The sequence below is a fragment of the Indicator indicator genome, chromosome 10, assembly GCF_027791375.1.
Source record: "Indicator indicator isolate 239-I01 chromosome 10, UM_Iind_1.1, whole genome shotgun sequence".
Classification (NCBI taxonomy): Eukaryota; Metazoa; Chordata; class Aves; order Piciformes; family Indicatoridae; genus Indicator; species Indicator indicator.
This window is the reverse complement of record NC_072019.1, coordinates 33,101,962-33,122,799: the sequence shown is the minus strand read 5'-3', so window position 1 is coordinate 33,122,799 and position 20,838 is coordinate 33,101,962. Positions and strand designations below refer to the sequence as shown.

Below are 20,838 nucleotides of genomic sequence, written 5' to 3'. Positions count from 1 at the left end.
CCAGGCCACTGGATGTACACATCCCAATAGATTCTGTTATCTCCATTATCCCTTACCTCCCCCTGGCGGAAGGCAGGGCACCCCTAATGGTGGGGATTACCTCCACATGTACAGCTGGCACAACGTCCAGCACCAGAATTAGGATCACTGTTGGAGCTATCAGAGTTGTTCTGGGAAACTGAGGAAGCGACAGCTACCCTCCTGGTATTGCTACCTCGGGATCTGCCCCTCTGCAGCTCCCGTAACCTCTTGAAAAGATCAGAAGTTGGTTGACCATCCCATCTGTTCATGTTCTCACCAAACTGATCACGCAGAGTTATCCAGATACTGCCACGTGATTGCCTCTGCTGTCTGTTTTGGTTTGACCTATTCTGGAATGGCCTTCTTGGAGCACGTCTGTTTCTGACAGCTGAAACTTGTATCCATCTGGAGGAAGAGGAATCAGAATCATCCCCCTTCATCAAGTTGGATATGGAGGTTTTAAAGTTCCTCCTTCAGCTCTTTCATGCAATTCTTCATCTTTCCAGACAAAGTTTCAATGGCTGAAACCAAAGAAGTACGTGCAAGACTATCCTCCAATTGCCTCATTTGGTCAGTGAAATGGCCAACAGTGGGAGGCACTCCACCATAATTTCTTGCCACAATCCTGCTTGCCAGAATAGTAGCATAATTAGGAGGAGCAAGCTTAATGAGCTTTTTGGCAAGGCCTGTTCCAACAGGAATTTCATCAGGATTCAGAGTCTTATGATCTCCATATATTATTTCTCTCACAGCAAATTCTCTCAGACGCTTGATTCCCTCATCTATTGTGGTCCAAGGCTTAGGGTTCCATGGTAAATCATCTCTGCTGGGGTACCTCAGCGAGACTGCCAGTAGGAGGCGTGCCCACAGAGAAGCTTTACCAATGCACTTGCCTAGGTGCCTGTCTATGCCTGTATCCTTTGAGAGCATCCCCAACTGAGAGGCCGACTTGTCGCCTACCACCAATGCTGGGGCTCCCATATCAAAACACCTGGCTAGCCAAGACAGGACTGGCTCATTATCTCCTCTGATGTAATCCTTCCTCACATGTCTAATTTCCTGTCTGGGTGCATTAGCTGACTGTATGTCATCCTCATCATCATCATCATCATCATCATCATCCTGAGGTCGCTGTCCCCATAATCCTATTTTAATCCTCCGTTGAATTTCCTTGAGTTCAGAGGCACTGCCTGCAGTTGCTAATTCAGCAGGGTCTACATCTCCATCATCCATGTGGGGTCTCAAAAGGTCTGCCAGAGTTTTAAGGCTAACCTTCTCTTCCTCACCAGAAGGATCTTTCTTAACAGAGGAACCCTGAGTAGAAGGACCCTCATCTCCATCTGCACCATCTCCTGCAGCATCTGCATCTCCTCCTGTAGCTCCTTTGCGCTTTCTGGTGATAGTGGCAACCAAATTCACTGGATTGGCTTTCACATTCACAGCAGAGTTGGAAGGAGTAGAGGAATTTTGTGCAGGGTTAGCAGGAGCAGAGGGAGTCTGTGCAGGCTTGGCAGGAGGTATGCTTTGAGATCCTGCAGCCACTGCTGCGTCCGTCTGGGCAGCAGAGGGAGGAGGAGGAGACTGTGCCTCGTTAATGGCGTCTGCCTGCACAGCTATGTCTGCCTGCACAACCATTTCTCTCTGTGTAACTATGTCTGTCTGCACAACCATTTCTCTCTGTGTAACCATGTCTGTCTGCGCGACCATTTCTGTCTGTGTAACTATGTCTGTCTGCACAACCATTTCTCTCTGTGTAACTATGTCTGCCTGCACAACCATTTCTCTCTGTGTAACTATGTCTGTCTGTGTACATGTCTGTCTGCACAACCATTTCTCTCTGTGTAACTATGTCTGTCTGCACGACCATTTCTCTCTGTGTAACTATGTCTGTCTGCACGACCATTTCTCTCTGTGTAACTATGTCTGTCTGCACAACCATTTCTCTCTGTGTAACTATGTCTGTCTGCACAACCATTTCTCTCTGTGTAACTATGTCTGTCTGCACAACCATTTCTCTCTGTGTAACTATGTCTGCCTGCACAACCATTTCTCTCTGTGTAACTATGTCTGCCTGCACAACCATTTCTCTCTGTGTAACTATGTCTGTCTGCACAACCATTTCTCTCTGTGTAACTATGTCTGTCTGCACAACCATTTCTCTCTGTGTAACTATGTCTGTCTGCACAACCATTTCTCTCTGTGTAACTATGTCTGTCTGCACAACCATTTCTCTCTGTGTAACTATGTCTGTCTGCGCGACCATTTCTCTCTGTGTAACTATGTCTGTCTGCACAACCATTTCTCTCTGTGTAACTATGTCTGTCTGCGCGACCATTTCTCTCTGTGTAACTATGTCTGCCTGCACAGCCATTTCTCTCTGTGTAACTATGTCTGCCTGCACAGCCATTTCTCTCTGTGTAACTATGTCTGTCTGCACAACCATTTCTCTCTGTGTAACTATGTCTGCCTGCACAACCATTTCTCTCTGTGTAACTATGTCTGTCTGCACAACCATTTCTCTCTGTGTAACTATGTCTGTCTGCGCATCCATTTCTCTCTGTGTAACTATGTCTGTCTGCACAACCATTTCTCTCTGTGTAACTATGTCTGCCTGCACAACCATTTCTCTCTGTGTAACTATGTCTGCCTGCACAACCATTTCTCTCTGTGTAACTATGTCTGCCTGCACAACCATTTCTCTCTGTGTAACTATGTCTGCCTGCACAACCATTTCTCTCTGTGTAACTATGTCTGCCTGCACAACCATTTCTCTCTGTGTAACTATGTCTGTCTGCACAACCATTTCTCTCTGTGTAACTATGTCTGCCTGCACAACCATTTCTCTCTGTGTAACTATGTCTGCCTGCACAACCATTTCTCTCTGTGTAACTATGTCTGTCTGCACAACCATTTCTCTCTGTGTAACTATGTCTGCCTGCACAACCATTTCTCTCTGTGTAACTATGTCTGCCTGCACAACCATTTCTCTCTGTGTAACTATGTCTGTCTGCACAACCATTTCTCTCTGTGTAACTATGTCTGCCTGCACAACCATTTCTCTCTGTGTAACTATGTCTGTCTGCACAACCATTTCTCTCTGTGTAACTATGTCTGTCTGCGCAGCCATTTCTCTCTGCGTAACCATGTCTGCCTGCACAACCATTTCTCTCTGTGTAACTATGTCTGTCTGCACAACCATTTCTCTCTGTGTAACCATGTCTGTCTGTGCATCCATTTCTCTCTGTGCAGCTGTGTCTGTTTGTGTACCCCTGTCTGCCCGTGCACCCCTCTCTGCCTGTGTAATCGAGTCTGTCTGTGTCGCCGAGTCTGTCTGTGTAACTATGTCTGCCTGTGTACCCGAGTCTGTTATCTCAGATTCTGGCAAAGGTCCCGCAGCTACTGCTGCTGGCTCTGAGTCAAAACTATCGGCAGCTTTCTCACAAACCTGAACTGTGATTTCCTGGTCACCGTAATCAGAATCAGAAACCAATTCCGAACCTCTCTGAGCTTTTCTATGTTTCCTCTTACATCTACGCAGGTCGGAAGAGTGAGTAGCCTTACGTCTTTCTTGACACAGTGCTATCAGCAGCCATATGATTATTCCAAGAAACAACAAAATTAAGGCTAGCACAAGATATCTAGGGTACCACTGGTTCCAAAGACCCTCTGTAGTTGTAAGAGGAGTAACAAACTCAAATGTGTCTGCTAGCAGATTCATAGTTGAGTTACCATATCTTCTAAGCCCAATAAGACCACAACAGAATTCAACAGCATTCAGTAACTTGTTCTTAACCCAAAGAAATGACTTATATGCCACATATCTCACAATCTTGTCTATCATGCAGGAAACAGCCCATCTGTAGACAATCACACTGATAATAGACAAAATAGAATGACTCAGAACCCAAAACAGCTTCATTTTGCTTCCTAATCTGAGCAGAAATAAATCACAAGCAATCGAGCCCCACGTTGGGCGCCAAAAATAAAAAGTGTGTCGGTGTGAGCTGAAATTCCCCCCCCACCGACAATAACCAGGCTAGCCCAGTCTGGAAGCAAATGAAAAGCTGTATTTACAAGCAGATGAAATGCAATGAATATGTACAAATATACAAAATTCACAACATTTACAAATATATACAATCAACAGAAAAGCACAACCGATCTCCCTTTGCTTCCCCCCAAGGGGACCCTCCCAAAGGGGCCTCTCTCTCTCAGGAGCTTCCCCCCCAGACCCCCTGGACAGAGAAGCAGAGTTAGTTAAGCAGAAAGTTGTTAACTTAGCTGCCAAGGTCAGTGTGTTATCTTCAGCCAGAAGAGAAGAAGAAACAGCAGCCAGACAGCCCAGCAACTGCCCCCACTGCCGAACGCAGAATGTGCAGAGTGCCTACTTTGTTTTGGGTAATAGTTCTTAAACATTTCTATCTATCCAATGGAAGTGTTTAGAACAATCGTTATTTTGCTTTCTTACACCCAATAGTGACTTATTTACATTCTTTCACTTTCTCTGTTCTGAACTTTGCAAGGAAAAATTAAAAAGACAGTTTCAAACCATCACAAGATGGCAAACAACTGTTCTGACTCCCAGTTCTCCTCTCTAAATGCATCCTTTCCATTGTAAAGTGTATATGGGTTTGTTTCATAATACATAAGTGCTGTCTTGGTTATTTCTTTCATTAAAAGAAAACAAACAAATAAAAAAGAAAACAAACACAAACCCAAACTGTCCTAGTTGGGGCTGGATGCTTTAAGGAAGATCCCAAAGCTACAGACCTCCAGTGTCTAGGGTGTCCAGCCCAGTGGGTGGACACAGGGAATTACGTGTTTCTTCCATAAATCCTACATCATTATAAAGCTGGCTGAGAAGTCAGAAGTCAGTTGTTCTCTCTTTCTTCCTCTGAACATTGCTGGATGCAGTGAGCTCCCTTATTTGGTGTGGGAGGGAAGATGGTTCCAGTCTTATCTGTGGCTTTGAAGGCTGGACTAATTTTTGCTGTGCAATATTGGCCTGCTTGGCTTAGTGTCAGGAACTAAGGGGAGGCAGTTTCAGACATGGCCAGTCTGAAACCAGCCTAGCAATGGGGAGAAAGAAGGAGCCCTGGGACCTATGTTGAACTCTAGGTGGGGAGAAAAGGAGTTCTGGGTTTGTGCTCTGATTTGGTGGAGGTTTTCTGTGAAGCTTTTAGCTTAATGAACTTCTGCATTAAGCCCAGACCATGCATTCCTTTGTATTTTATGTGCTTTGCTATGCTCACCACTATGCATAGCTACAACTGTAGTATTGCACCTTGTGAATAGCTTTTCCATTGAAACTTTCCAGTACTCCAATCCTGTGTGGGCAGCAGTTTGCTTTTGCTCCAGGGGCATTAGAGCAATCTGTCCTGCTCTAATACATGACACAAACAAATAAATTGACAAAAGACATTTATGTGCCATTGCAAAACTGCAGAAAACCAGGAGCCACAGTTCATCTGTAAAACACAGTGGGTGGAATCCTGTCGATACAAGGAAGGACTGTGGAAGTTGGAAGGCTGCTAGGTGATTGGTCATAATTACATCAGGATCTACATCACAATTAATGCACTTCAAGCACTACTTTGAGGCCCCAAAGTTTGGAAAGCACTGTTTGGTTCAGCTTTCCCTGCTTCTGCAAAGCCTTTGACACCATCCCCCACAGCAAACTCCTGGCCAAGCTGTCAGCCTGTGGCTTGGACAGGAGCACTTTGTGCTGGGTTAGGAACTGGCTGGAGGGCAGGACCCAGAGAGTGGTGGTGAATGGTGCCACATCCAGCTGGCAGCCTGTCACTAGTGGTGTCCCCCAGGGATCAGTGCTGGGCCCCATCCTGTTCAATATCTTTATTGATGATCTGGATGAGGGGATTGAGTCCATCATCAGTAAATTTGCAGATGACACCAAGTTAGGAGCAGGAGTTGATCTGTTGGAGGGTAGAAGGGCCCTGCAGAGGGACCTGGACAGGCTGGATGGGTGGGCAGAGGCCAAGGGGATGAGACTGAACAAGGCTAAGTGCAGGGTTCTGCACTTTGGCCACAACAACCCCAAACAGCACTACAGGCTGGGGACAGAGTGTCTGGAGAGCAGCCAGGCAGAGAGGGACCTGGGGGTGCTGGTTGATAGTAGCTGAACATGAGCCAGCAGTGTGCCCAGGGGGCCAGGAGAGCCAATGGCATCCTGGCCTGGATCAGGAATAGTGTGGCCAGCAGGAGCAGGGAGGTTATTCTGCCCTGTACTCAGCACTGGTCAGGCCACACCTTGAGTGCTGTGTCCAGTTCTGGGCTCCTCAATTCAAGAGAGATGTTGAGGCACTGGAAGGTGTCCAGAGAAGGACAACGAAGCTGGGGAGGGGTCTGGAGCACAGCCCTGTGAGGAGAGGCTGAGGGAGCTGGGGGTGTTTAGCCTGGAGAAGAGGAGGCTCGGGGAGACCTTATTGCTGTCTACAACTCCCTGAAGGGAGGTTGTAGCCAGGTGGGGGTTGGTCTCTTCTCCCAGGCAACCAGCAGCAGAAGGAGGGGACACAGTCTCAAGCAGTGCCAGGGGAGGTCTAGGCTGGATGTTAGGAGGAAGTTCTTCACAGAGAGAGATTTGCCATTGGAATGTGCTGCCCAGGGAGGTGGTGGAGTCACCATCCCTGGAGATGTTCAAGAGGAGCCTGGATGAGGCACTTAGTGCCATGGTCTGGTTGATTGGATAGAGCTGGGTGATAGGTTGGACTGGGTGATCTTGGAGGTCTCTTCCAACCTGGTTGATTCTATGATTCTATGATGTCATTGCAGTCCTTTCCTAATGTGGTGGGTTGAAATTCCCCCCAACATTAACTTGACCAGACCAGCTCAGTTTGGAAGCAAATGAACTTGTATTTACAACCAACCTCGTTGACTCTATGATTCTATGATTAATCTTTATGTATGTTTGAGGTCACTAAATAAATAATTAAAAACAAAAGAAAAAAAAGAAAAAAAAAAGAAAAGAAAAGGAAAAAGCAGTAATGGTGTTAAATTGAGGCAGTTGAAAGAGTGACTTTTCTTGAGATGTCTGTTTGTACTTCATGTAATGGAATGGCTGACAGCTGGTTTCAGTTGCCATAGTGTAATTATGTAGAATAGACTTCTGCGATGACACCGTGTCAATTAAGGAATCTCTCACATTCTAGACTACAAAGGACAAAATAACAGTACAAGATACTCCTTCCATCCTAGGTTGTGGGGGTTTTTTTGGTGTTTTTTTTTTTTTTCCTTCCATGAAAAGACAGTGACACTGTGTGAAATTACAGCCCTGGTATGATGACACCAGGCAAACGACGTGAAAGATTTCTGGATTGATTAAAAATCCTCAGCGTTACGATCTGGAAACTGTAGGATTTGATAAGCTGCTGTTAGGTTTTGTTCATTCTCTTTCAGAAAGGGGGGAGGGGGATGGTGGTGCTGACAAACTGAGGGTGTTTCTTGTTAGGCTTGAACTGCTGTGTGTCAGTGAGAAAAATGCTGCTTATATAACAAGGTACTTTAAATAGTGGCTCTTCGATATCTGAAAATATTCTAATCCAATGCATCTTGAGTACATTGTAAAGCCACTAGAGAGCATGAACTAGGAGAGGAGGTGATGTTTGCCTGTTTTTTTCTTTTTTAAAAAAAAAACCAAGATGAGAAGAAAATTCCTACTCCAGAGATTCAGAGAAGTCACAGAATTATTAAGGCTGGAAAAGACCTCTGAGGTCATCAAGTCCAGACAATGACCTAATGACCACATTGTCAGGGTTGGAAAGGACCTCGAGGATGAGCCAGTTCCAACCCCCCTGCCATGGCCAGGGACACCTCACACTACATCAGCTCGCAGCCACATCCAGCCTGGCTGCAAAAACCTCCAGGGATGAGGCTTCCACCACCTCCCTGGGCAACCTCTTCCACTGTCTCACCACTCTCATGGGGAAGAACTTCTTTCTAGCATCCAATCTGAATCTCCCCATTTCTAGTTTTTCTCCATTCCCCCAAGTCCTATTGCTCCCTGACACCCTCAAAAGTCCCTTCCCAGCTTTCTTGTAGCCCCCTTCAGATACTGGAAGGCCACAAGAAGGTCTCCTGGGAGCCTTCTCTTCTCCAGACTGAACAACCCCAACTCTATACAAAAATCCTGATGAAGTCAGTGTATTCTGAGTTGTTTTCCGGAGAAAAGTGCAATATCAAAACATTCTGAGCTGTAATGAATTTATATAAAAAGCTCTTGATTGAATTGGAAGAAAAGATGCTATAAGCATTTCCTGATAGTAAATGCAATTTCTTCTGGCCTCTCAGTATTGATCCTATGCGTTTTAATCGGTTTTTCCCAAGTAAAAACCAGTCTCATTTGCATGCAAATGATATAATGCTTCCAAATGATACATGTGGAGATTCTTCTCTGCTGGGTTTCCACTGATTATTGATGTCTGTTTAAGGCTTGTTTTTATTCCTTCTCTTCGCAATGTAGTATTTATTGACATTTGGATGCAGGAAACCACAAAACGTTCTATCCTGTTAGATTAATTTATTTCTGTGGAAATGCAAAGGGAAGGAAGGAAGGAAGGAAGGAAGGAAGGAAGGAAGGAAGGAAGGAAGGAAGGAAGGAAGGAAGAAAGAAAGAAAGAAAGAAAGAAAGAAAGAAAGAAAGAAAGAAAGAAAGAAAGAAAGAAAGAAAGAAAGAAAGAAAGAAAGAAAGAAAGAAAGAAAGAAAGAAAAGAAAGAAAGAAAGAAAGAAAGAAGAAAGAAAGAAAGAAAGAAAGAAAGAAAGAAAGAAAGAAAGAAAGAAAGAAAGGAAGAAAGAAAAGAAAGAAGAAAGGAAAGAAAGAAAGGAAGAAAGGAAAAGAAAGAAAGAAAGAAAGAAAGAAAGAAAGAAAGAAGAAAGAAAGAAAGAAAGAAAGAAAGAAAGAAAGAAAGAAAGAAAGAAAGAAAAGAAAGAAAGAAAGAAAGAAAAGAAAGAAAGAAAGAAAGAAAGAAAGAAAGAAAGAAAGAAAAGAAAGAAAGAAAGAAAGAAAGAAGAAAGAAAGAAAGAAAGAAAGAAGAAAGAAAGAAAGAAAGAAAGAAAGAAAGAAGAAAGAAAGAAAGAAAGAAAAGAAAGAAAAGAAAGAAAGAAGAAGAAGGAAAGAAGGAAAGAAAGAAAGAAAGAAAAGAAAGAAAGAAGAAAGAAAAGAAAGAAAAGAAAGAAAGAAAGAAAGAAAGAAAGAAAGAAGAAAGAAAGAAAGAAAGAAAGAAAGAAAGAAGAAAGAAAGAAAGAAAGAAAGAAAGAAAGAAAAGAAAGAAAGAAAGAAAGAAAGAAAGAAAGAAAGAAAGAAAAAGAAAGAAAGAAAAGAAAGAAAGAAAAGAAAGAAAAAGAAAGAAAGGAAGGAAGAAAGGAAAGAAGAAAGAAAAGAAAGAAAGAAAGAAAGAAAAGAAAGAAAGAAAGAGAAAGAAAGAAAGAAAGAAAGAAAGAAAGAAGAAAGAAAGAAAGAAAGAAAGAAAGAAAGAAAGAAAGAAAGAAAGAAAGAAAGAAAGAAAGAAAGAAAGAAAGAAAGAAAGAAAAAGAAAGAAAGGAAGGAAGAAAGGAAAGAAGAAAGGAAGGAAGAAAGGAAGGAAGAAAGAAAAAGAAAGAAAGAAAGAAAGAAAGAAAGAAAGAAAGAAAGAAAGAAAGAAAGAAAGAAAGAAAGAAAGAAAGAAAGAAAGAAAGAAAGAAAGAAAGAAAGAAAGAAAAGGACAGAGAAGGAAAGAAAGAAGGAAAAGAGAGAGAAGGAAGAGAGAGAGAGAGAAAGAAAAGAGATTCCATGAACAAAGGCATGAGCAGACAATTATCTCAAAAAAAAAAAAAAGGCAGAAACTTTCTAGTTTGGGACTTGCTTCCTTTGGGACATCTGTAAGAAGCTAGCAAATGGAGTCATTTCATTAGTTCAGCATCTAAAAATGTTCCTCCAAATTGTTAAGGTAGTGTGCATCATTCCAGGTCCTGCTTGGTGATTCCCAATGGCAGGACAAGGGACAATGTTGGAAGCTGAGGTATAGGAAGTCCCATGGAAACATGAGGAATGATTTTTTCCCTGTGAGGGTGACAGAACACTGACAGAGGCTGCCCAGTGGGGTTGTGGAGTCTCCTTCTCAGGACCTGACTGGATGCGTTCCTGATCCTGCTCTGGCAGGGCGGTTGGACTAGACAATCATTTGAGGTCCCTTCCAACCCCAGAGGCCAACGGGATGAGATTTAACAAGGCTAAGTGCAGGGTTCTGCACTTTGGCCACAACAACCCCAAGCAGCACTACAGGCTGGGGACAGAGTGTCTGGAGAGCAGCCAGGCAGAGAGGGACCTGGGGGTGCTGGTTGATAGTAGCTGAACATGAGCCAGCAGTGTGCCCAGGGGGCCAAGAAGGCCAATGGCATCCTGGGGTGGATTAGAAGGGCTGTGGTCAGTAGGTCAGGAGAGGTTCTCCTCCCCCTCTACTCTGCCCTGCTGAGGCCACATCTGGAATATTGTGTCCAGTTCTGGGCCCCTCAGTTCAGGAAGGACCTCAAGGAACTGCTTGAGAGAGTCCAGTGCAGTGCCACAAAAATGATGAGGGGAGTGGAACATCTTCCTTATGAGGAGAGCCTGAGGGAGCTGAGGGCTCTGTAGCTTGGAGAGGAGGAGCCTGAGAGGTGACCTCTCAGATGTGCAAGGTGAGTGCCAAGAGGCTGGAGCCAGGCTCTGCTGGGTGATGCCCAATGACAGCACAAGGGGCAGTGGTGGAAGCTGAGGCATAGGAAGTTCCATGAGGAAAACAATTTTTCCTTGTGAGGGTGACAGAACCCTGGAACAGGCTGCCCAGGGGTGTTGTGGAGTCTCCCTCTCTGGAGATATTCAAAACCCACCTGAATGTGGTCCCGTGTCACCAGCTCTAGATGATCCTGCTCTGGCAGGGGGTTTGGACTGGAAGAGCTTTCCAGGTCCCTTCCAGCCCCTGACATTGATTCTGTGATTCTGAGAAGCCAGCCTCCTTTTAGTTATGATCCTTTCTCTTGTACAACCTGTGGTGTGTAGTTGCCAGCTTGCCAGATCTGCATCTTGTGTCTGTTTGCATGCAGCTTGCTGTGCCCTGGGCATCTGAAATAAAAGTGATTGGCAGTTTTGTTATAAGATGTGAATGTTCAATGGATATTCTACCTTTTATGTCATTACTACTTGATTTCACTTTTAAAAGATAAATTTAGGTAAGCACAGTGTTTGTTGTTCAGCCTGGAGAAGGGGAGGCTCCAGGGAGACCTAATAGCAGCCTGCCAGTACCTGAAAGGGGCTACAGGAAAGCTGCAGAGAGAGACTGTTTGCAAAGGCCTGCAGGGACAGGATGAGGGACAATGGCTTCAAACTAGAGCAGAGCAGATTGAGATTGGATGTGAGGAACAAGTTCTGCACCATGATGGTGGTGGAACACTGGACCAGGTTGCCCAGGGAGGTGGTTGAGGCCCCATCCCTGGAGATATTCAAGGTGAGGCTGGAGAGGGCTGTGGGCAACCTGATCTAGTTGGGGATGTCCCTCCTGACTGCAGAGGAGGTTGGACTGGGTGAGCTTTGGAGGTTGCTTCTGGCCCAGACCATTCTATGATTCTATGATTCTGTGATTCTATGACTCTGTGATTCTGTGATTTTGTGATTCTATGATTCTCTGATTCTGTGATTGTATGATTCTATGATTCTGTGATTCTGTGATTCTCTGATTCTCTGATTCTCTGATTGTATGATTCCATGATTCTGTGATTCTATGATTCTGTGATTCTGTGATTCTATGATTCTGTGATTCTATGATTCTGTGATTCTGTGATTCTCTGATTCTCTGATTCTCTGATTGTATGATTCCATGATTCTGTGATTCTATGACTCTGTGATTCTGTGATTCTATGATTCTGTGATTCTATGATTCTGTGATTCTGTGATTCTATGATTCTATGATTCTGTGATTCTGTGATTCTATGATTCTGTGATTCTATGATTCTATGATTCTGTGATTCTATGATTCTGTGATTCTGTGATTCTGTGATTCTATGATTCTATGATTCTGTGATTCTATGATTCTATGATTCTGTGATTCTATGATTCTGTGATTCTATGATTCTGTGATTCTGTGATTCTATGATTCTATGATTCTGTGATTCTGTGATTCTATGATTCTGTGATTCTATGATTCTATGATTCTGTGATTCTGTGATTCTGTGATTCCATGATTCTATGACTCTGTGATTCTATGGCTGTGGTTCTCTGATTCTCTGATTCTGTGATTCTATGGCTGTGGTTCTATGATTCTGTGATTCTATGATTCTATGATTCTCTGATTCTGTGATTCTATGATTCTATGATTCTATGATTCTATGATTCTATGATTCTCTGATTCTGTGATTCTATGATTCTGTGATTCTATGATTCTATGATTCTTTCATTCTGTGATTTTATGATTCTATGATTCTGTGATTCTATGATTCTGTGATTCTATGACTCTGTGATTCTATGACTCTGTGATTCTATGATTCTGTGACTCTGTGATTCTGTGATTCTAGTCATGTAAGTAAACATTTAAGATACTACAAACTGCCACTGTGTAGTAAGGCAGTGGTTTGCAGGTTTGTAGCACAGTCTGTGTAACTCCACTTAGTGCAACTTCCTAAGCTATACTGTGTTTCCCTGGCAGTTTTTGTCAAGTGTTGGAAAACAGTTTTTTTCGAACCATGTTTGCTACGTTAGATAATTAATCAGCCCAGTAAAAGCAGGATTAATGATTAAGTAGAATGAAAGGATGATGCCTGGCATCCTGGCTGGGATTAGAAATGCTGTGTCCAGCAGGAACAAGAAGGGTACTCAGCTCTGATGAGGCCACACCTCGAGTGTTGTGTCCACTAAAAATCCTACAACCTCCTCAGGCTAGAGAGGCTTTTAACAATTTTGCAAGCTTAAAATGAAAAATTCTGTCTTTGCATAGCCAACAATTTTACTGACTTTCCAACATTTTTGCTATATTGCTGTATAAGGTGTGAGTACAGTTGCATTATGTTGCTCTTACTAAATATATATATTTATATGCTATTCTGCTAGCCATTTAAAGACAAAATAGTGTCACAGAATGTTAGTGGTTGGAAGGGACTGCAAAAGATCATCCAGTCCAAATCCCTCTGCCAAAGCAGCATCACCTAGAGCAAATAACACATGAACGCATCCAGATGGGTTTTGCATGTCTCCAGAGAAGGAGACTCCACAACCTCTCTGGGAAGTCTGTTCCAGTGTTCTGTCACCCACGCAGTGACAAAAGTTTTCCTTAAGTTCACATGCAATTTCCTCTGCTTCAGCTTGCACCCATTGCCCCTTCTCCTGTCACTGGACATCACCAAGAAGAACCTGGCTTCATCCTCCTGACACTGCCCTTCACAGCTTTAGCAACAGCAATGAGGTCACCTCTCAGTCTCTTCCTCTCCAAGCTAAAGAGCCCTCAGCTCCCTCAGCCTTTCCTCATAAGGGAAATTTTCCACTCCCTTAATAATTTTTGTGGCTCTGCACTGGATTCTCTCAAGCAGTTACCTTGAGGTCTTCCTTGAACTGAGGGTACCAGAACTGGACACAATATTCCAGGTGTGGCCTCAGCAGGGCAGAGTAGAGGGGGAGGAGAACCTCTCCTGACCTACTGACCACAGCCCTTCTAATCCACCCCAGGATGCCATTGGCCTTCTTGGCCACCAGAGCACATTGCTGGCTCATGGGCAACCTCCCATCCTCAAGGACCCCCAGGTCCTTTTCCCCTTCACTGCTCTCCAGCAGCTCAGTCCCCAACCTATCCTGCTTTATGGGGTTGTTCTTTCCCAGGTGCAGGACTCTACCCTTGCCCTTGTTGGATTTCATCAGTTTCTCCCTGCCCAGCTCTCAGCCTGTCCAGGTCTGGCTGAATGGCAGCACAGCCTGAGGGGTGTCAGCCACTCCTCCCATTTGGTGTCCTCAGCAAACTTGCTGACAGTGCTCTCTGTGCCCTCATCCAGGTCATTGATGAATATATTGAATAGACCTTGTCCCAGTACTGGCCCCTGAGGGACTCCACTAGACAGAGGCCTCCAACTAGCCTCTGTCCCATTGACCACAACTCTCTGACTCATTTCCTTCAGCCAGTTCCCATCTACCTCACTCCCTGATCATCCAGACCACACTGCCTCAGTTCAGCTGTGTGGATGCTGCGGCAGAGAGTGTCAAATGCTGTGCTGAGATCAAGACAAACCACATCCACTGCTCTGCCATCATGTGTCCACCCAATTGTATTTTCTCTTGAATTTCCTATTTAGGAATATTTACATTTGAGACTGCAGTTTCTGTACAGTTTGGATTTCCTCATGAATTTTTTGGCTTCCTTGGTTTGTCATGATCTCTTTTTTAATTCCCCCTCCTCTTTTTCCCTTCAGAACTACTATGGAGCTGCCAAAATGATTCTCTCTGACAATCCCCTTGGCCTGACCTGCGGCATGGTGTGTCCCACGTCAGACCTCTGTGTTGGTGGCTGCAATCTGTATGCCACAGAGGAGGGACCAATTAATATTGGTGGATTGCAGCAGTTTGCTACTGAGGTAGGTAAAACTTGCAGCTGTCTGAAATTCTTTGCCTGTATAATTCTTTCTATATATATAATCCGAGTGCTTGTCTGTGATGGTTTGAAACTGTCTTTTTAATTTTTCTTTACAGAGTTCAAGCAGAGAAAGCTAAAGAATGTAAATAAGTCACTATTGGGTGTAAGAAAGTAAAATAATGATTGTTCTAAACACTTTCATTGGATAGATAGAAATGTTTAAGAACCACTACTCAAAACAGAGTTGGGGCAGTCAGAGTCTGAGTTCTCAGCTTGCTAGGCTGTCTGGCTGCTTCCTCTTCTTTTCTGGCTGAAGATAACACACTGATCTTGACAAGCTAACAGCCTCTCTGCTTCTTACCTCTCTGCCTTCTGCCAGGTGGGTCTAGGTCCTTCTGGTTGGGGAGGAGGCCTCTGGGAGAGGCCCCTTGGGGGAATCAAAGGGAGCTTGGTTGTGCTTTTCTGTTGATTGTACCTATCTGTAAATGTTGTGAATGGTGTCTATTTGTACAGATTCAGTGCACTGCATCAGAGATTGTAGATGTGCTTGCATTTGCTTCCAGACTGAGCTAGCCTGGTGATTGTCGGTGTGGGATGGGGATTTCAGCTCTCACACTGCTACATTGCCTTTGTTAGTGATTTATTTTATTAGTGGTACTGATAAAATAAAGATGTAGGAGGTTACAGTAGTTGTTCTTTTTCTATCAGCATGTTCAGAGGCTTAGAAACGCTTTCATAATGCAATACTTTACAGGAGCAGTATTTGGGAGCAAGCTAACCCTTTATGTAAGGAAGCACTTGAGACAATTTGGTTTCCAATGAAATATTTATCTCAACCAAGTGAAGTTGCAGGTGTTGCTGATGTAGGCTGCACAGAGAAAAAGAGCAAGGGCAGCTGCACCTGTTACTGCATGTTAGGGAGATGTAGAACTGTTCTAGGCAGAGAGTAGGTCCTGTAGTAAGGTCAGTGTGCATTTGTGCTAGCTTTGGCGAAAAGGATAAATTTCAGGTAATTTAGACTTTTTACTCTCCTGTTTCACCAAAACTAAGTACCTAACTGGTTTCATTTCAGGCTGACCTCAAATATGTGTCTATGTGCATCTACCTAGATAGATGTTACAGGTTGAAGACTATGTCCTAATCAAGGAGATGGTTCCTCCAGAGTAGCAGAGGGTCGAAGGAGCTGAACAGTCCAGCCCCAGTGGGTGGACACGGGAAATTACGTTATTCCATCCCATAATATTGCGTCTTTCTCTCCCCTGTATAAGCTGCCTGCACATCAGTTTCATCCCCTTCTCTCCCTGCTCCCTTCCCAACCAGACTGCTGTCTCTGCCATGAGGGGGAGTGGGGACTAGGGCTGGAAAGCTGAATTTCTGCCTGTGCCGTTTTGACCTGGTATGGGGAGGTAGGGAGGTATGGGGGGAGGGAGGAGGATGTGTGCTTTGAGGCCTGGATTTGGCCTGGTTTGGGGGAAGGTTGTGGAAAGTTTTAGGGTTTAACAAGGTGGGCTATGGGTTTGTGTGTTCTGGATGGTTTTGGAATGTTGTATATAGTTGTGAACAGCACTTCCATTTCCACTGTGTCCAGTTCTGGAGCTTCTATTACAAGAGGGATATGGACATGCTGGAAGGTGTCCAGAGAAGGGACACCAGGATGAGCAGAGGGCTGGAGCTGCTCTGCTATGAGGACAGACTGAGAGAGTTGGGGCTGTTCAGTCTGGAGAAGAGAAGGCTCCAAGGTGACCTTCTTGTGGCCTTCCAGGATCTGAAGGGGGCTGCAAGAAAGCTGGGGAGGGACTTTTTAGGCTCTCAGGGAGTGACAGGACTGGGGGGAATGGAATAAAGCTGGAAGTGGGGAGATTCAGACTGGACATGAGGAAGAAGTTCTTCCCCATGAGAGTGGTGAGAGCCTGGAATGGGTTGTCCAGGGAGGTGGTTGAGGTCCCATCCCTGGAGGTGTTTAAGGCCAGGCTGGATGAGGCTCTGGCCAGCCTGATGTAGTGTGAGGTGTCCCTGGCCATGGCAGGGGGTTGGAACTGGATGATCCTTGTGGTCTCTTCCAACCTCTGACTGATTCTATGATTCTATGATTTTTCCTGTGTGGAGCATTTTCCTTTTACTCCTCTGGGGAGGCATAAAGAGCATTTGCCTCACTCCCTACAAACCCAAGACAACAGATGAAGATGCATACTCGTGTGTGTGTCCATTTATTAGTTCATAACCATAGTTGTCTATTTTAGCTACTGAAGCAAAGATGTTATCTGATGTTAGGAAGTTGATGTTAGGATGTTCAAGTTCTTCCCAGAAAGAGAGATTTGCCATTGGAATGTGCTGCCCAGGCAGGTGGTGGAGTCACCATCCCTGGAGATGTTCAAGAGAAGCCTGGACGAGGCACTTGGTGCCATGGTCTGGTTGATTGGATAGGGCTGGGTGATAGGTTGGACTGGATGATCTTGGAGGTCTCTTCCAACCTGGTTGATTCTATGATGTCATTGCAGTCCTTTCCTAATGCGGTGGGTTGAAATTCCCCCCAACATTAACTTGACCAGACCAGCTCAGTTTGGAAGCAAATGCAGCTGTATTTACAAGTGAAACCACAATCTCCAAGGGAATGCAATGAATATATACAAATATACACTATTGACAACATCTACAGATATTTACAATTAACAAAAGCAGCACAAAAACCTTCCTGGCCAAAGCCTGGAAAGCTGGCTCTCTGCCTTTCCACCACCCCCCGCCCCCCTGTCTAAAGGGAATAAAGAGAGAAAAGAAGCAAAGATTATGTTAGAACTTGCCAAGGTCAGTACACAGGTTCTTATCTCCCCAGTGAAGGAAGCAAGAAGAGAAATGTAGAACAACCCTGCTAGGCTGCTGCAGCAGAACAGAACTGAACACTGTTTTGAGAACTAAATCTTCAGGGAGCTGTTTCTCCAATGGAATCATTTAGAATAATCATTATTTTTTTCCTTTGTACACCCAATAGTGATATATTTATATTCTTATTACTTTCTGCTGAAGATCTGGCAAAAATTTTAAAGGCATAGCCCTAAAACCAGTACACCTAATGAGCCTGTCCCTCTTCTGTGTCTGGAGCCATTTGGCTGGTCATATTTACAAACACACCATGAAATTCCAGTCACCTTTACAAAGCCTTAGGGGGAAAAAAAATCTTCATAGGACAGACCCTGGGGCTTTTTAGTCTGGAGAAGAGATGACTTAGAGGAAATTTAATAAATGTTTATAAATATCTGAGGGCTGGGGGTCAGGAGGAGGGGACAGGCTCTGCTCACTTGCTCCCTGTGATTGACAAGGAGCCATGGATGTAAGCTGCAGCACAGGAGGTTCCATCTCAACACAAGGGGGAAGTTCTTTACTTGTAAGGGTCACGGAGCACTGGAACAGGCTGCCCAGAGAGGTTGTGGAGTCTCCTTCTCTGGAGACTTCCAAGCCCTGTCTGGATGCATTCCTGTGTGACCTGAGCTAGATTCTCTGGTCCTGCTCTGGCAGGGGGGTTGGACTCCATGATCTCTTTGGGTCCCTTCCAACCCCTGACATCCTGTGATCCTGTGACCCAGAACAGACATAACAGAGATGTGTCTGTAAGGCCATTTTTTTGCCCCTATTCTTCACACTCCCTTTTCAATGGCAATAAGTTGTGATTCGATGAGCAAATGTTGCTACCTGCTGCAGTGCTTCTCCTTTTATCTGTTTGTACCTCACCTTCTCTCCAGGAGGCTTGTAAAGCTTCTGGAGCACCTGCTACACTTCTCTGCTGGATGTTACTGAACCTTGTCTCCCCTCTGTTGTTTAAATAGCTATGCACTGCAATTTTTTTGAGGTTTGGAAATAGAAGCATAAAAATCAGCACAGCTTGGACCAGAGTTATTTACAAAATGAGGGAAGAACCATATTTGTTCTGTATTTGTTCCATGTGTAAATCCAAGAGTTGTGTTGTATCAGCCAAGAAGCAATTTTATTAGCTTGTTATTATGGTTTAAGCTTTCCCAGAGCCCCAAAGCCCAATGGAACAAATTTAGGTTGCCTTCCCTCTCCCCTTTTCCTGGTAGGGAAAGCAAATTAGGCAGGAGGAGAAGAGAGAGAGGAAACAATGAAAGAACAGTCTTGAACTGATTTGGAAGTAAAAAAGTAATTTTAGCAACATGTAAAAGGCATTTGAGTGAAAGGCAGGTTACAGAAGTATGGGGAAAAGGGATGCATAAAAATATATACAAAACCAGGCACAGCTGGCAAAGGATTCTCTGGATGCAGGATGGAGTCTCTTTGGATGCAGTCCCTTAGGTGTCTGGGACTGTGTAAGGCCTGACCATGTAGCTCCCAGCAACAGCAGCAGGGTGTCAGAGAGCCCAGGGCAGGAGGGAGAGCAAGGCACAAAATTACCCCTCTTAAATAGGGCTGTGGACAGGAAGTGGCAGTGGAATAAACTTGGACCTGGGGGCCTCTCCCCATGGGAGGGGTCAGGTCTCTCTCCTCACCTGGGGTGAGGTTTCTTCCAGCCCAGCCCAGCCCTCCTGGACAGGGCTTAAGCCAGCACACTTGTCTTCTAAAGGCTTGTATTCCTTGTATGTAGACAGTGAGGATTTCTTGCAGAGCACAGAACTTTCACATTTTTCTTATGTACACACAGGCAAACACACCCAATCACCACCCCCAGCATTAAATACAAAACCTACACCAAAACCCCAGCAAACCAAAAAAAAAAAACCCACCAACAACAAAAAAGAAAGATTAGACACAAGCAGATGAAACATTACTGTTTAGGAACCAAATGCAAGTAATATCTGTTGACAACTTAATTTGTGTCTCCTTTTGACCCTGGTGTTATGATTAATAGAGAGGAATTATGGCTTGATAGATAATGCTAAATATCTGCCATTGCTCTTCAAAAATCCTTAGAAATCAGTTAGAAAAGTACAATGCTAGCAACATGATTGATATGAAAATGGCAGAGAGGATGAATAGCTCTGAATGGCTCTGCTCCTTATGTTTCATTTGAAGTGATACTAGCCTCAAGATTTCCAACAAAATAAAATTGTCATACAGTTCTATTTAGCACGCAAAAGAACATTCCAGTAAATTTTATTACCCTTAGTGTTTTTGTAGTATTCAACTGTTAAAATTAGCTGTTAATAACCATTTGGATTTACAACTCTTTCACAAAGAAGTTATAGGTCTTGTAGTACTCATATAAGTAGTAGTAGGCAGTCACTTTTGCAACTAATGCTTTTTTAAAGCTTTTATCCAGGTAAGTTTTCCTGTGAAAATATGTAGGGTTGGGGAATAAAATCTAATTGTGTGAATGTTTCCAAGTAACAGTCAGTACAAAACCCTAGACTGAAATACTGAAGAAAATCATAGAATCATAGAATTGTCAGGGTTGGAAAGGACCTCAAGGATCATCCAGTTCCAATCCCCCTGCCATGGACAGGGACACCTCACACTACAGCAGGTTGCTCACAGCCACATCCAGCCTGGCTGCAAAAACCTCCAGGGATGAGGCTTCCACCACCTCCCTGGGCACCCTGTGCCAGTGTCTCACCACCCTCATGGGCAACAATTTCTTCCTAACATCCAATCTGAATCTACCCATTTCTACTTTTGCTCCGCTCTCCCCAGTCCTATCACTCTCTGACACCCTCAAAAGTCCCTCCCCAGCTTTCTTGTAGCCCCCTTCAGATACTGGAAGGCCACAAGAAGGTCTCCTCGGAAATTTCTCTTCTCCAGACTGAACAGCCCCAACTCTCTCAGTCTTTCTCCAGAGCAGAGCAGCTCCAGCCCTCTGCTCATCCTCATGGCCCTTCCAGCACCTCCAGATCCTTCCTGTAACAGAGGCTCCAGAACTGGACCCAGAGCTCCAGGTGTGGTCTCAGCAGAGTGGAGCAGAGGGGGAGAATCCCCTCCCTGGCCCTGCTGGCCACACTTCTCTTGCTGCAGCCCAGGCTCTGCTTGGCTCTCTGGGCTGCAAGTGCTCACTGCTGGCTCCTGTTGAACTTCTCATCCACCAGCACCCTCAAGACCTTTTCTTCAGAGCTGCTCTCCAGCCAGTCCCTGCTCAGCCTGTATCAGTGCCTGGGAATGCCCTGACCCAGCTGCAGGACCTTGCACTTGGTCTTGTTGAAACTTATTTTTTGGCATCAGCCTATGTCTTCAGCCTATACAGGTCCCTTCCTCCTGCAAAAATTGGCTGAAATACTGCAAGGGAGGTGTGTGCAGATCTTTACC

General features: G+C 44.5%; 1 protein-coding gene across 1 annotated transcript in view; it reads left to right on the top strand.

The window, feature by feature from the left end:
• The window catches only part of DPYD (dihydropyrimidine dehydrogenase), a 605,351-nt gene that overhangs the window by 125,889 nt on the left and 458,624 nt on the right, over positions 1-20,838 (top strand). Inside the window, exon 5 of the mRNA XM_054384577.1 lies at positions 14,435-14,596. Coding sequence (XP_054240552.1) covers positions 14,435-14,596 — 162 coding nt within the window. The remainder of the gene's footprint in view (positions 1-14,434; positions 14,597-20,838) is intronic.